Source organism: Salvelinus alpinus, chromosome 26 (genome assembly GCF_045679555.1).
Source record: "Salvelinus alpinus chromosome 26, SLU_Salpinus.1, whole genome shotgun sequence".
Lineage (NCBI taxonomy): Eukaryota > Metazoa > Chordata > Actinopteri > Salmoniformes > Salmonidae > Salvelinus > Salvelinus alpinus.
Genome location: NC_092111.1, coordinates 14,594,667 through 14,609,687, shown reverse-complemented (window position 1 = coordinate 14,609,687; position 15,021 = coordinate 14,594,667). Strand labels below are relative to the sequence as shown.

The 15,021-nt window shown below is 43.2% G+C and overlaps 1 protein-coding gene, 1 pseudogene and 1 gene segment (V, D, J or C); all 3 read right to left on the bottom strand.

Moving 5' to 3' along the window:
- Positions 1 to 755: 755 nt before the first annotated feature.
- Positions 756 to 10,168, bottom strand: LOC139554819 (immunoglobulin kappa variable 3-11-like). The segment is given in 5 exon segments: positions 756 to 1,172; positions 1,327 to 1,398; positions 9,182 to 9,216; positions 9,395 to 9,461; positions 10,052 to 10,168. Coding segments are annotated over 4 exon segments (450 nt in total).
- Positions 10,169 to 10,450: 282 nt separating this feature from the next.
- The window catches only part of LOC139554817 (protein misato homolog 1-like), a 5,779-nt gene continuing 1,208 nt past the window's right edge, over positions 10,451 to 15,021 (bottom strand). The window contains exons 4-7 of one of the 2 annotated variants that reach the window (XM_071367974.1): positions 14,568 to 14,681; positions 14,055 to 14,239; positions 13,606 to 13,662; positions 10,451 to 13,130 (exon numbers count right to left, since the gene is read on the bottom strand). In XM_071367974.1, coding sequence (XP_071224075.1) covers positions 13,608 to 13,662; positions 14,055 to 14,239; positions 14,568 to 14,681 — 354 coding nt within the window. In that variant the 3' untranslated portion in view covers positions 10,451 to 13,130; positions 13,606 to 13,607. The remainder of the gene's footprint in view (positions 13,131 to 13,605; positions 13,663 to 14,054; positions 14,240 to 14,567; positions 14,682 to 15,021) is intronic. The other variant, XM_071367975.1, reaches the window with a different exon arrangement.
- On the bottom strand, positions 10,756 to 11,707 carry LOC139554316 (leukotriene B4 receptor 1-like; annotated as a pseudogene).

The following is a 15,021-nucleotide window of genomic DNA, read 5'->3' as shown; positions in this document are numbered from 1 at the left end:
CACCGGCTTCCCAAGCATTATCACTTAATTAGAACAATATTACAAATTCTAAAAGTTGGCCTAACTCTAAATATATGGCTCTGGATGTTGCCAATACTGAAGCCAATTACTCCAAGCTCAAAGGAACACTGGGGACAGGTAAACATCTGGGCATGGTACTGCTCTATTCTGGGAGTGTCACCCTGCTCATCCAAATCTGAGTTTCAACCCCACCACAACTCACAATCTCCCAGCCTCAAACCCTCTGGGACTGGGGCAGCTGTGTGTGTCTGACTAGGGCTGACTAGGGCTGGGGAAACCAGACTTCACGCTGGACTTTGCATAACATGCAAATTGGGGACTTCACTCTCAGGTCTTTATATGGCTACGTGAACTACATTTACTTGTGACAGATATACTGTCTCTTAATGTCAAAATAGTACTTTTTGAATGCAATCGATATGACTGTATTCACTCTCAGAGTTGGAGGGGTATAGAAGTTGAGTAGGGCATGAATAGTTGGGAAGTTGGGTTTGGGCAGGTTCAACATTCATGCTATTGTGTACTGAAATGGGCACAAAATCTAAACCTATTCAGAATTTTGTTCAACATGTCCTTAAAAACAATATTTTCTACAGCTCTGTATCCTTAATGGTCCTGGTGTGTAAACAAAGATTGAAAATGTTTGCTTAATATATTGAGAGATATGTACAGTATCATAATCCATAGTCTAACCAATTACATTATTGTATTGTAGTTTCATATTTAGATTATTTGGAGTTGAGTACTTTAGAATACAGGAGACTCTGTAGCTCTGCAGCTGTTGAGTCAGAGCAGTTCCTCTTTAGCTGAGGGAGTTTTTTGTACGACGCTCTAACACTGTGTGAATGGAAAGCTGTAACTCTGCTGACAGTAGTAATCTGCTGCATCTTCAGCCTGGACTCCACTGATGGTCAGAGTGTAATGAGTATATGAACTACCAGATCCACTCCCACTGAAACGACCTGGAATCCCAGACTGACGGTTTGTACCATCATAAACCAGGAGTTTAGGAGCTTCTCCAGGTTTCTGCAGGTACCAGTGGAGATAATTACCAGTACTTGAACTGGCTGTACAGCTGATAGAGATAGTCTCTCCTGGACTAACAGACTGAGATTTAGGAGACTGGGTCAGAATTATATCTGCTGATGATTCTGAAAAATAAACAAAAGTGAGGCTGATTAGTAAGGTTATCACAACAACAAGCATATCGTAAAGCATAGCCTATCAATCTAAATGTTAAATTAATGAATGTGTAACTCTGAAGCCAAACCCATAATGAATCACAGTTGTCAAAGTGTCTCTCACCCTGAACAAGGAGCACCAGTGTCCACAGCAGTAGAATCAGTGACATCATCATTGTGCTGCGTGTCAGTGGCTCTGAAAGGAGTGAACAGTCACTGATCATCACTGGGGTTTTAAAAGTATGTGGAGCAATGAGGCAGGACAACTATGCAAATATCTCATATTTTATGCAAATGTATGTGTGTGCACACACTCGCACATTACAGAGAGAGAGAGAGATGAAATAAGTCAGGTTTCCAATAGTAGGCCTAAATGCAATCAAAATCAAATTAAAAAAAATTTGGTCGAATACACGTGATTAGCAGATGTTATTGCTTGTGCTTCTAGCTCCAACAGTGCAGTAATATCTAACAAGTAATTTCTAACAAATTACACAACACATACCCAATACACACAAATCTAAGTAGGCATTAATTAAGACTATATACATACAGCGATGTCAGAGCGGAACGGACTAAGACACAGTAGAATAGTATCAAATACAGTATATACATATGAGATGAGTAATGCAAGATATGTAAACATTATTAAGTGAATGTGATACCGTAGAATAGTATAGAAAACAGTATATACAGATGAGATGAGTAATGCCACTTATGTAAACATTAAATGACTAAAATAACGTAGAATAGTATAGAATACAGTTTATACATATTCAATGAGTAATGCCAGATATGTAAACATTATTAAAGTGACTAGCGTTCCATTCCTTAAAGTGGCCAGTGATTTCTGGTCTATGCCTATAGGCAGCAGCTTCTAATGTGCAAGTGATGGCTGTTTAACAGTCTGTTTTTCAGTCTCTCGGTCCCTGCTTTGATGCACCTGTACCGACCTCGCCTTCTGGATGATAGCGGGGTGAACAAGCAGTGTCTCGGGTTGATCTCCTTGATGATCTTTTTGGCCTTCCTGTGACATCGGGTGCTGTAGGTATCCTGGAGGGCGGGTAGTTTGCCCCCGGTAATGCGTTGTGCAGACCGTACCACCCTCTGGAGAGCCTTGTGGTTGCGGGAGGTGCAGTTTCTGTACCAGGCAGTGATACAGCCTGACAGGATACTTTCAATTGTGCATCTGTAAAAGTTTGTGAGGGTTTTAGGTGACAAGTCAAATGTCTTTAGCCTCCTGAGGTTGCAGAGGCTATGTTGCGATTTCTTCACCACACTGTCTGTGTGGGTGGTCCATTTCAGATTGTCAGTGATGTGTACACCAAGGAACTTGAAGCTTTCCACCTTCTCCACTGTGGTCCCATCGATGTAGATAGGGGGGTGCACCCTCTGCTGTTTCCTGAAGTCCACAATCATCTCCTTTGTTTTGTTGACGTTGAATGAGAGGTTGTTTTCCAGGCACCACACTCCCAGAGCCCTCACCTCCTCCCTGTAGGCTATCAAGCCTACTACTGTTGTGTCGTCTGCAAACTTGATGATTGAGTTGGAGGCGTGCTTGGCCACGCAGTCATGGGTGAACAGGGAGTTCAGGAGGGGGCTCAGCTCGCACCCTTGTGGGATCAGCGGAGTAGAGGTGATGTTTCCTACCTTCACCAGCTGGGGGCGGCCCGTCAGAAAGTCTAGCACCCAGTTGCACAGGGCGGGGTTCAGACCCAGGGCCTCTAGCTTAATGATGAGCTTGGAGGGTACTATGGTGTTGAATGCTGAGCTATAGTCAATAAACAGCATTCTTACATTGGTGTTCCTCTTGTCCAGATGGGATAGGGAAGAGTACAGAGTGATGGCGATTGCATCGTCTGTGGATCTATTGGAGCGGTAAGCAAATTGAAGTGGTTCTAGGGTGTCAGGTAAGGTAGAGGTGATATGATCCTTGAAGTCTCTCAAAGCACTCCATGATGACAGAGGTGAGTGCCTAGGGGGCGATAGCCATTAAGTTCAGTTACCTTTGCCTTCTTGGGTACAGGAACAGTGGTGGCCATCGGGGACAGCAGGCTGGGATAGGGAGAGATTGAACATGCCTGTAAACACACCAGCCAGCTGGTTTGCACATTCTCTGAGGACGCGGCTAGGGATGCCGTCTGGGCTGGCAGCCTTGCGAGGGTTAACACATTTAAATGGTTTACTCAAATCGTCCACGGAGAAGGAGAGCCCACAGTCCTTGATAGCAGGCCGCGTCGGTGGCACTATGTTATCCTCAAAGAATGTGTTTAGCCTGTCCGGAAGCAAGACGTTGGTCTCAGCGACGTGGCTGGTTTTCCTTTTGTAGTCCGTGATTGTCTGTAGTCCCTGCCACATACGTCTCATGTCTGAGCCATTGAATTGCGACTCCACCTTAACTCTATACAGACGTTTAGCTTGTTTGATTGCCTTGCGGAGTGAATAATTACACTCTTTATATTCTGCCACATTACCATTCACCTTGCCATGGTTAAATGAGGAGGTTTGCGCTTTCAGTTTCGCACGAATTCTACCATCTATCCACGGTTTCTGGTTAGGGTAGGTTTTAATAGTCACAGTGGGTACTACATGTCCTATACACTTCCTTATAAACTCAGTCAACGTATCCGTGTATGCGTCTAGATTATTTTCGCAAGCTACCTGGAACATATCCCAGTCCACGTGATCAAAACAATCCTGAAGAGTGGATTCCAATTGGTCAGACCAGCATTGAATAGTTCGAAGCACGGGTACTTCCTGTTTGTGTCTCTGCCTATAGGACGGGAGGAGCAAGAAGGAGTCGTGGTCAGATTTGCCGAAAGGAGGGCGGGGGAGGGCCTTTTAAGCATTCCGGAAGATTGAATAGCAATGGTCGAGAGTCTTAGCAGCGCGAGTAGTACAGTCGATATGTTGATAGAACTTCGGCAGCCTAGTCTTCAGATGTGCTTTGTTAAAATCCCCAGCTACAATAAATGCAGCCTCAGGATATATGGTTTCCGATTTGCATAAAGTCCAGTGAAGTTCTTTGAGGGCCGTCGAGGTATCGGCTTGAGGTGGGACGTAAATAGCCGTGGCAATGAGAGAGGAGAATTCTCTTGGGAGATTATATGGTCGGCATATAATTGTGAGGTATTCTAGGTCGGGTGAACAAAAAGGACTTGAGTTCCTGTACGTTCCTAGAATTACACCATGAGCCGTTAATCATGAAACACACCCCACCGCCCTTCTACTTTCTGGAGAGATATTTATTCCTGTCTGCGCGATGTAGTGAGAATCCTGCTGGCTTTACCGACTCCGACAGAGCCATGTTTCCGTGAAACAAAGTATGTTACAGGCCCCAATGTCTCTCTGGAAAGAAACCCTTGCTCTAAGCTCATCAACTTTGTTATCCAAAGACTGAACATTAGCGAGTAATATACTCGGAAGTGGTGGGGGGTGTGCGCGCCTCCTAAATTGAATCAGCAGGCCGCCTCGAGCGCCTCTCCTCCGCCGAACAAAGGTTCTGTTCCAGGGAAGTCGTATTCCTGGTCATAATGCTGGTACTTCTGGTAAGGTACTGTCGCTCTAATATCCAATAGTTCTTCCCGGCTATATGTAATGACACAAAACATTTCCTAAGCAAATAATAGTACATAAAAAAACTAAATACTGCAAAGATTCCTAAGAGCTTGTCGCGATGCTGCCATCTCCGTTGGAGCCATCTTGTTCAGATGGCATGTTTGAGATGATCTGGATCAACGTGAACGACAGCGTGTTCCAGTTGTACTCAGTCAGTTAAAAATGTGCTTAGAGTTTTGAAACATGAAACATGAAACATTTTGATGATCTGTTTAAATGTTTGTGCTTAGAGTTGTGAAAATGTACCACATACGTGTGAAAATTGAACCAAAGTGATTGAAGAAAACGGCAGGTAGCCTAGTGGTTAGAACGTTGGACATGTAACTGAAAGGTTGCAAGATTGAATCCCCGAGCTGACAAGGAAAAAATCTGTCATTCTGCCCCTGAAAAAGGCAGTTATCCCACTGTTCCTAGGCTGTCATTGAAAATAAGATTTTTTTCTTAACTGACTTGCCTAGTTAAATAAAGATAAAATAAAAATAAAAAAACATCACACAGACTGCCATTACACACTGTGGTTAGAGGAGGGTGACAGAGCTCCACAACTTTCCCCTATGAAAAGGTATGAAGAATTTGGAGGCAGTCTAATGTGTATCCAATCTGAGAATACTAAAATCATAGACAAACCACACATTGTAACAACTTTTTATTAAATGGGGCCTAGTTTGACTCGCCCACACAGTGTTTGATGTCCCTCAACAGTGGTTGTCAGTCCCAGGAGAAGGTAAATGAAGTTGAACAGTAGTATTTCTGCCTCTATTTCCTTCAAACCTTCTCATGAGGGACAGTAGTGGAGCTCTGTCGCCCTCCTCTGACCATAGTGTGTAATGGCAGTCTAGGTGACGTGTATAGTGGGTGTTTTACTTAAGTTTTCTTCAATCACTTTGGTGCAATTTTCACAAATGTGGTACATTTTCACAACTCCACGCACAAACATCTAAACAGAAATTGGTTCTCTGCTTCGATTGTTGCCTCTGATTATTGGTCCACTTGTTCCAGAGGATAATCAGAGGCAACAATCGAAGCAGAGAACCAATTTTCATGTGCATTTCCACCAATTCTTTTTTACTGAGAAAGTCTGTGGTATTGCGTGAGGCCGATCGGTTTTATCTTCCCATTTGTACTCAAACATTTGGATCAAATTGATACGTTTTTTCTAAGGTGAAATACTTTGAGATCAAAAGAGAAAAACAATGAGCAAGCTCCACCGGTATTATGCCCTCAAATAGATCATGTGCTACATCTGAAGGGTAGCCTGCAGTGACATGAAAATAGGTGAGATTCCTACTCACAATATAATCCTGTTTAACTCCACAGCACGCACTTGCTGTTTCCAGTGAACACTTCAAAAGGGCTTCATGAAGTTCCTGTGTTCTACGCTCAAAAACACCAGCAGACAATGACTGAATTTCTGATTTCTTAGCTGTGCAGAATCTACAGATGTATTCACCAGAAAAAACGTTCTACAAAACCTGCCAGTTCATGGGCTCCTAGGTTGTCAGCGATTACGCAACTCACAGTGCCTTTGATACACTCGTTCAACTGACTGATGAACACACCATGTTGCTCCAAAATTACCAGATCTTTCACAAGTGGATCCAAAACTTTTTCAAACCCAAATGTCCTCAAATCTTCATTTTTACAAAGAACAGCCAAATAAATTAATGAGCAGAATGACAGCCAGGAGGCAAATTGTCCAAGACCCAATATGCACAACAAAGCTTATGCTTTTTGCGTGAGGTCCCAAGAGGATTATAAAACCTCAAAATCATCAATATAAAGTTATGGAAATGATCAACTCCTCAACAGCTAGAAAGCTATTTGTTTTATAATGCTCACCATCTCGAAAAGACCTGTAAACCCGCTGATCTATTTGTCCTTCACTTTATCCAGCAATGTATTGTGACTCAGTATTTCCTGCAATAAAGGGATGTACTGAAATGAACTCCTTTGGTCAACAGATACAAAAAATAGCTTGTAGTAATGTGGCAAGAGGGCAAGAGGGCCACACTTTCCCAAAATTTTAGCCACAGGGTTAGAAACACACACAGAATTAGCAAGATCTTCAATAACAGCCTGACCCATATGGAGGTTATGGCTTTTGAACATTTCTGTAACTGTACGCTTTGTGACAGGCACACAAGCTGAATTTTTAAAAATGCAACTCTTCCAATAACTAATCTACTCCTTTTGCTGGAATATGAAATATACGTTTAAATTTCAACAATATTACTGCTATTTTCCACTCAATTAGTTCTGGCAGATTTTCAACAGCACCGTCATCACTTTCTGTCACTGACTCAGTTTCAACTTTACCATATGATACATCAGCAGAACAGCCAGCCCTCACATTATCAGAGGTATCTGACACTTGCACAAACACAACTACACTGGCTTTTAAATGTTTCTGTGTGTGGATGATGCCTTCTCTTTTTGTGTGTATAAAATGTACTCTAAATATTTATCTTGAATGTGCAACCAAGAAACACACAGTCTCGTTACTTCGCAGATGTGTTCCAATATGAACAACAACAACAAAAATCTCTCTCTGTGGAGAGGTCACTGCATTCACATACCTCGCATTTAAACGTTACTGAACTGGAAGCTGTCTGTGTAAACTGAGATGAATGAGCTTTATAGACATGGGTGTTGAGTCCACTCCACGTCTTGAATGTGCATGGACAATTTACATATACAGTTGAAGTCGGAAGTTTACATACACCTTAGCCAAATACATTTAAACTCAGTTTCACAATTCCTGACATTTAATCCTAGTAAATATTCCCTGTTTTAGGTCAGTTAGGATCACCACTTTATTTTAAGAATGTGAAATGTCAGAATAGTAGTAGAGAATTATTTATTTCAGCTTTTATTTATTTCATCACATTCCCTGTGGGTCAGAAGTTTACATACACTCAATCAGTATTTGGTAGCATTGCCTCTAAATTGTTTAACTTGGGTCGAACGTGTCGGGTAGCCTTCCACAACCTTCCCACAATAAGTTGGGTGAATTTTGGCCCATTCCTCCTGACAGAGCTGGTGTAACTGAGTCAGGTTTGTAGGCCTCCTTGCTCGCACACGCTTTTTCAGTTCTGCCCACACATTTTCTATAGGATTGAGGTCAGGGCTTTGTGATGGCCACTCCAATACCTTGACTTTGTTGTCCTTAAGCCATTTTGCCACAACTTTGGAAGTATGCTTGGGGTCATTGTCCATTTGGAAGACCCATTTGCGACCAAGTCTTGAGATGTTGCTTCAATATATCCACATCATTTTCCTCCCTCATCTATTTATTGACGTGCACCAGTCACTCCTGCAGCAAAGCATCCCCACAACATGATGCTGCCACCCCCATGCTTCACGGTTGGGATGGTGTTCTTCGCCTTGCAAGCATCCCCCTTTTTCCTCCAAACATAATGATGGTCATTATGGCCAAACAGTTCTATTTTTGACCAGAGGACATTTCTCCAAAAAGTACGATCTTTGTCCCCATGTGCAGTTGCAAACCATTGTCTGGCTTTTTTATGGCGGTTTTGTAGCAGTGGTTTCTTCCTTGCTGAGCGGCCTTTCAGGTTATGTCGATATAGGACTTGTTTTACTGTGGATATAGATACTTTTGTACTTGTTTCCTCCAGCATCTTCACAAGGTCCTTTGCTGTTGTTCTGGGATTGATTTTCACTTTTCGCACCAGAGTACGTTCATCTCTAGGAGACAGAACGCGTCTCCTTCCTGAGCGGTATGACGGCTGCGTGGTCCCATGGTGTTTATACTTGCATACTATTGTTTGTACCGATGAACGTGGTATCTTCAGGCGTTTGGAAATTGCTACCAAGGATGAACCAGACTTGTGAAGGTCTACAATTTCTTTTCTGAGGTCTTGGCTAGTTTCTTTTAATTTTCCCATGATGTCAAGCAAAGAGGCACTGAGTTTGAAGGTTGGCCTTGAAATACATCCACAGGTACACCTCCAATTGACCCACATTATGGGGTCAATTGGAGGTGTCAGAAGCTTCTAAAGCCATGACATAATTTTCTGGAATTTTCCAAGCTGTTTAAAGGCACAGTCAACTTAGTGTGTGTAAACTTCTGACCCACTGGAATTGTGATACAGATTATTTCACATAATTCACTGTCTGTAAACAATTGTTGGAAAAATTACTTGTGTCATGCACAAAGTAGATGTCCTAACCGACTTGCCAAAAGTATAGTTTTGTTTTAACAAGAAATTTGTGGAGTGGTTGAAAAACGAGTTAATGACTCCAACCTAAGTGTATGTAAACTTCCGACTTCAACTGTATGCACAGATAATGTTGGCCTCTTCCATAATGATGATGTAGTTTATAATGTTAATTATTTGTACCTACTACCCTCCCTGGCAACACGTTTGCACTGCCACTGAAATGAAAAAAATTATATGCATTAGCAAATGATAAAAATAAATATACCGTATTTCCTCAAATACAAAATAAAGAAGTTAACACAAAATATTTAACATGGCATTTCAGCTAAATCATTAAAACTCAAGTGTAAATATGATAACAGATAATAATAATAGACAAAAATATTAACTTACCATGTATTGTCGAGGAGGTGCATACAAATCTCAGAGCATGAGGACACTGCTATATTTTGTGATGTATCTGGTAAAAAGAGAAATTATTTTAAAAAGTTAATACAACAGAAGTAATATTTCTATTGTGAATAAGTATTACAATATCTATAATTACATACACTTAAATGTGAAGACTGTTACTCAACCTTAACATATAGGACCAGAGAGCAGAAAAACAACATGCAATATTTCACCTAATTAAATAGATTCAATATTCAAAAATTGTAAAAAAGGCCAAATATGATTTCCATGACTGACCAAATACAAAGGAAAATATCCTACTGATGAGCTAATGTGATGTCACAGAGGCAGAAAACGGTCCTCTGGTTATTAAGCTATTTAGCCTGGCTCCTAGCTGAAAAACTTGAAGAGCCATCACAAAACGCCGGTAGAGAGACGTCGTCATACATTAACATGTATTTCTTAGGCAGGAAACGCAACATATGGGCCCGTGGATTCGTGTTACGCAATAACTTCAGCTTCTCTGGACATTGAAGAATGACTACCAGTAACTTAAACACCCCCTAACTGAGAAATGTCTCACAAATGTCGAATAACTATTTATCACTCACCCTATTGAACTAAATAAATGCATGTAGATATGTCTGAATTACTTACCCTTAATATCAAGGATGCCAAATGATTAGGTGAAAGTACTCTAGCACGTCCTGGTTATTCGTCCATCAAACGTCACACTCTCGCTTGTACGAACTTTTTGTGCATCCGGTGGGCTTGGAGCATGCGCAATAGCTAACCATACCAGAGTCAGTTTTGAGGGACCTCATTCTCATTGGATTGACATGAATACATTTAATTAATCAGGATTTTCTTTGAGTCATGTACAACAAACAATGAATCATTTAAATGAACATAAACACGATTAATTAATTTAATGCAAACATATTTTTAGTTTGCTAATCAAACACATGCCCTAGTTGATTTTTTTAGATTGGGAAATTGGGGCTCCTCTGAACCAAAGCAGAAGTAGCCTACATGTACTGCAAGAGAAACCAAAAATCTAGTTAATCATGAAAACATTACCAATTTATTTATGCATGAGAAAGCTCACAGAAGCAATATAATTTAGGATTTCACCAATGGTGGTCAAGCTTGAAGGGAGATGGATCACCAAAGGAACTAATCTAGGCTACCCTATGGATACACAGAAAGTTCAGGCTATACAGACCCAGATTCAGCAACCAAATAATGTGAATTTTGTTGAGGACAAATAGCAGGGGTGAAAGGACGTGTTACGGTTAGGGGGTTTGGTTATAGGTAGGGTGAGGGTTAGAGTTATGGGTTGGCATGCCAGTCACATCCCTTTAGTCGCACCTGCAGAGGACTACTTCAGACATCAGATTTTTGTGGCCTGCTTCCCACTTGGGCTACTTCCAGTTCCTCCGTGAGGCGAAGGCGTACAGGAAGGGGTCCAGGCAGCTGTTGACAAATGTGAAGCTCCGTACAACACGTGCTGCCGCGCTCCTGTGGCGCAGCAGCGCTGCCGACGCCTCTGGCCGGGAAGCCCGCAGCACCATGCCGGCAATGTCCACCATGTTGACGATGTGCACGGGGACCCAGAGGACTAAGAAGGCGACCAGCACACTGGTGACCAGCCGCGTCAACCTGGCGCTGTTGAACAGCGCCGTCTGGTTCACCCGCCGGTGGAGGCAGCAGTAGGACGTGACCAGCACAAAGAATGGGACCACAAACCCCAGAAAGGTCTCCAAGATGAGGACCGCTACTCTTTCAGCATCGGATCCACTGTGTCTCCGGCACTTGAGCTCTCCATCACCCACATAGCGAGTGGTCACGGCGGGGGCAGTCAGGGCGCAGGCGAGCCCCCACAGAGCCAGGACGAGCGCCGCCTTCCCCTTGCGCCCCAGCCGGTTCCACATTTGCGGGTATAACACCTGGAGATAGCGCTGGACACCGAGTAGAGTGACCGTTAGCACGTTCGCGTACAGGCTGAGGTAGAGCAGGAAGGTGGCTAGCTTGCAGGTGGCACTGCCCAGAGTCCAGCCGTGCAGGAGAGTATAAATCCACATGGGCACGGTGGCCAGGCATAAGATGTCGGAGGACGCCAGGTTCAGTATGAGACACAGGGTAAAGTTGGGGCGTCGGGACGAGCCGCGCAGGATGAACACCAGGACAGCTATTGTTACCAGGGAGGCCCAACGCACAGCACAACCCCAGGACAATGCTCGAAATCAGGCGGCCCGAATCCGGGAAGGTGGGGTCCAAGCTGGAGGTGTTGGAGGAGTTGAGGTTGTCCATGGTCGGTGAAAGATAATAGATCTAATAGCTATCTGGAAGACAGACTTTAGACATCCAATTATTTGTTTCTCGTTTTTGAAATCCTCGCAAGTTTCTCTTCTCTTGATCTCTTGTCATAGTGATAATATGAAACGCGATATGGGTTAACTGCTTCTGGCCAGCTTCCTCCGAATGAGGTGTGGGTGTGTGGTTAACAGTTAGATACTTTCCATTTTGTCATTCAGGCTATAGCGAACCCGATTCACAAATAGACACGACAGAGAAGATATTTTCAAGCTATAGGCAAAACATTGAACGCCGATTGTAGATGAAGGGGCCAGCCACACAGATCTTTCAATATTTTTTCCCCCCATTAAATTATTCTTAATGTTAATGATTTGAAATTGTTTAAATGATTTGAACTTTTTACAGAAATGAATGCGTAATGGATTTAATCCATCTCGGTGTTGCTGGTGCTTAAAGGAACAGCTTTTTCTTACCTGTCCGTGAATTTATGTCCATACTTCAATGCTGCCAGCTAGTGGCATGAATAGAAAAACTACATTTCAAACATAATTGCACTTAATTTCCTCCCTGCCACAGATTCTAGCATAAATTTACCATGACTGCCATCTTATGTTATCCCAATATGGGAAACTATTGACAACTGGACATTTGTATGATTAACATTCATGTATACACACACTTACATTCTTGTGGTTTGTTTTTTTATTTTATCACTGCATTGTTGGGAAAGAGATCAAAGTAAGAATTTCACTAATGTTTTACACCTGTTGTATCCTGTACACATGGCGAATAAACTCTGAAACCTTATGGGGAAGTGACTATCAATTCTCCCTTCATCGACCTTTCCTTATCCTATCACCCTATTTTCTCTCTTATTTCACACGGATTTAGTTTCACTGTCCAACTATTATCCTTTGTCAATTAAAATCTCAATATTTTATCTTAAAAGTTCTGTCACCATCTCAAACAGCGAGTCCATTGTTTCCAACCAGAATTCACAATCCTTATAAAGTCTCAGTGAGTCTCTATGATCACTATACAATGTGGACGGGTGGGTCTGTCAATTCCAGTCGCGGTCAATCGAGACCCATCTATTCGGATGGTATGGAGTGTGCAGAATCGTTCTGGGCTAACAATGCAGAAGACAGAAAAGAGAAAATGACTCTTGTGGATGTCAGTCAATTGATCATCGCATCATGCCTCTGCTATCGTCGCGGTAACAGCGAACCAGTCGACCGAGTTGCTCCCTAGACTCCTGAAAGTCGGCCAGCTCAGGCCCCCGGGAGAGGAAGCTGGGGGCGATGCGGCGGGGGTCCAGGGCGCTGGCACCGCGCTGCAGCGCCAACAGCCACGGGCCCAGGGCCGGAGACGACTGCAGGGAGTTGAGCACCGGGAGGGAGGAGACTAAGGGACCACGCTGTGGAAGAGAGTAAGATAATGTTAGAGGGAAGGACCTGCCAATAATGAGAGAGACTGTTGGATACAAGCATAGTGAGGCATGAAAATAGAATAGACTTATTTAGTGATAGATATTGTGAGGCAGAGATCTGGGCACAGTGAGAGAAATAGAACTGACTGACGTGGAGAAAGACAAAGGGTTGAATATCCACATACAAATCACTTGTGTAGCCAGATAACAGGGCTTTTACTATTATACTACTACCAAATTTAAAACACTTGCCCCCCAATCCCCCTTCCCTGATACATGTGTAAATATTGTACTATACATTTTGCCTTCCTGTATTATACAAAAAAACATATATTTCATTCTACTGAGCCATTTACTTTATGTTCATATTGTTATATATTATAATTGTTGTTGCATTGTCGAGAAGGAACCTGCAAGTAAGCATTTCATTGGAAAGTGTACACCATGTGTATCCTGTACATACCACTAATAAAACTTGATAGCAGAAACAGAGGCTTGGACCGAGTCAGATAGAGACAGACTTTGATAAGAGCAGACAGAGATCCGGAGAGTGAGAGAGACAGGACAAACCACAGTAAGATAAACGGACCAGAAACATCAGGATTAGATTTACACAGTTGGGGGAATGTGTTGGAATACCCAGATGTACATATCACAGGAGGTTGGTGGCACCTTAATTGGGGTGAATGGGCTTGTGGTAATGGCTGGAGTGGAATTGGTGGAATGGTATCAAATACAAACACATGGTCTCCATGTGTTTGCCATTCCATTCGCTCCGTTCCAGCCATTATTATGAGCCGTCCTCCCCTCAGCAGCCTCCACTGGTACACATAGGCCTCCATGCCCCAGAAATACACTTGCAGTCGACAGAGTAATGCAACAGTAACATAACAGCCATGTTCTTTGACTCACCTAACCAGACACTGCAACTCTAAACCCTTGAGGGTCACCGATTGACCGAAGCAGTGGCCGTCGCCCTGCTCGGGGCAAGCCGATAGGGGTAGCCACAGCAACGCGTTTGCGCAGTCATCCAGGGTGTCAGGGAGAGAGCTGCCCTGCGCCATAGGAAAGGGGAGGGCTCCGTATGCAGCCACCACCTGAGAAACATACACACACACACACACACACACACACCTCGGTCATGTTCATTAGGCACCAAACGGAAGAGAACAGACTACAACCCGGATGTCTCACACACACAGTAAACCTGTTAAATGTATAGTAGGCTATGTGGGGAAGACATAATGATTATCTTGTGTCCTGGACAATCCCTTCAAAATGTTCTTTGAGGGGGATAACTGAAGCCAACCAGTACTTGTACCTGATTAAACCTTAGTTTTTTATTTAACGAGATTAGTCTCATTGGGATACAGCATTTTCTGACATATAGTAGAGACCTGGTCAAAGAAAGCGCCCAGCGCTCACCTTTCTCCCGTGCGTCGGCAAACTCCCACATGGGTGCGCTGTCGTACTGCAGCCAGTAGGGCACAGTGAGGGAGTCCAGAACAGAACAGAACTGGAGTGGTACCAGAGTGACGGCTGGAGGAGACAGAAAGAAACACACACACTCATTTCTGGGGTTGTCGGACATCTTCAGGTTGGCATATAAAAACAGTAAAAATCCTCTCAAGCAACAATGGGAGAGAGCGATCATCAAATCAAATCAAGTTTATTTTATATAGCCCTTCGTACATCAGCTAATATCTCGAAGTGCTGTACAGAAACCCAGCCTAAAACCCCAAACAGCAAGCAATGCAGGTGTAGAAGCACGGTGGCTAGGAAAAACTCCATAGAAAGGCCAAAACCTAGGAAGAAACCTAGAGAGGAACCAGGCTATGAGGGGTGGCCAGTCCTCTTCTGGCTGTGCCAGAAGGGGTGG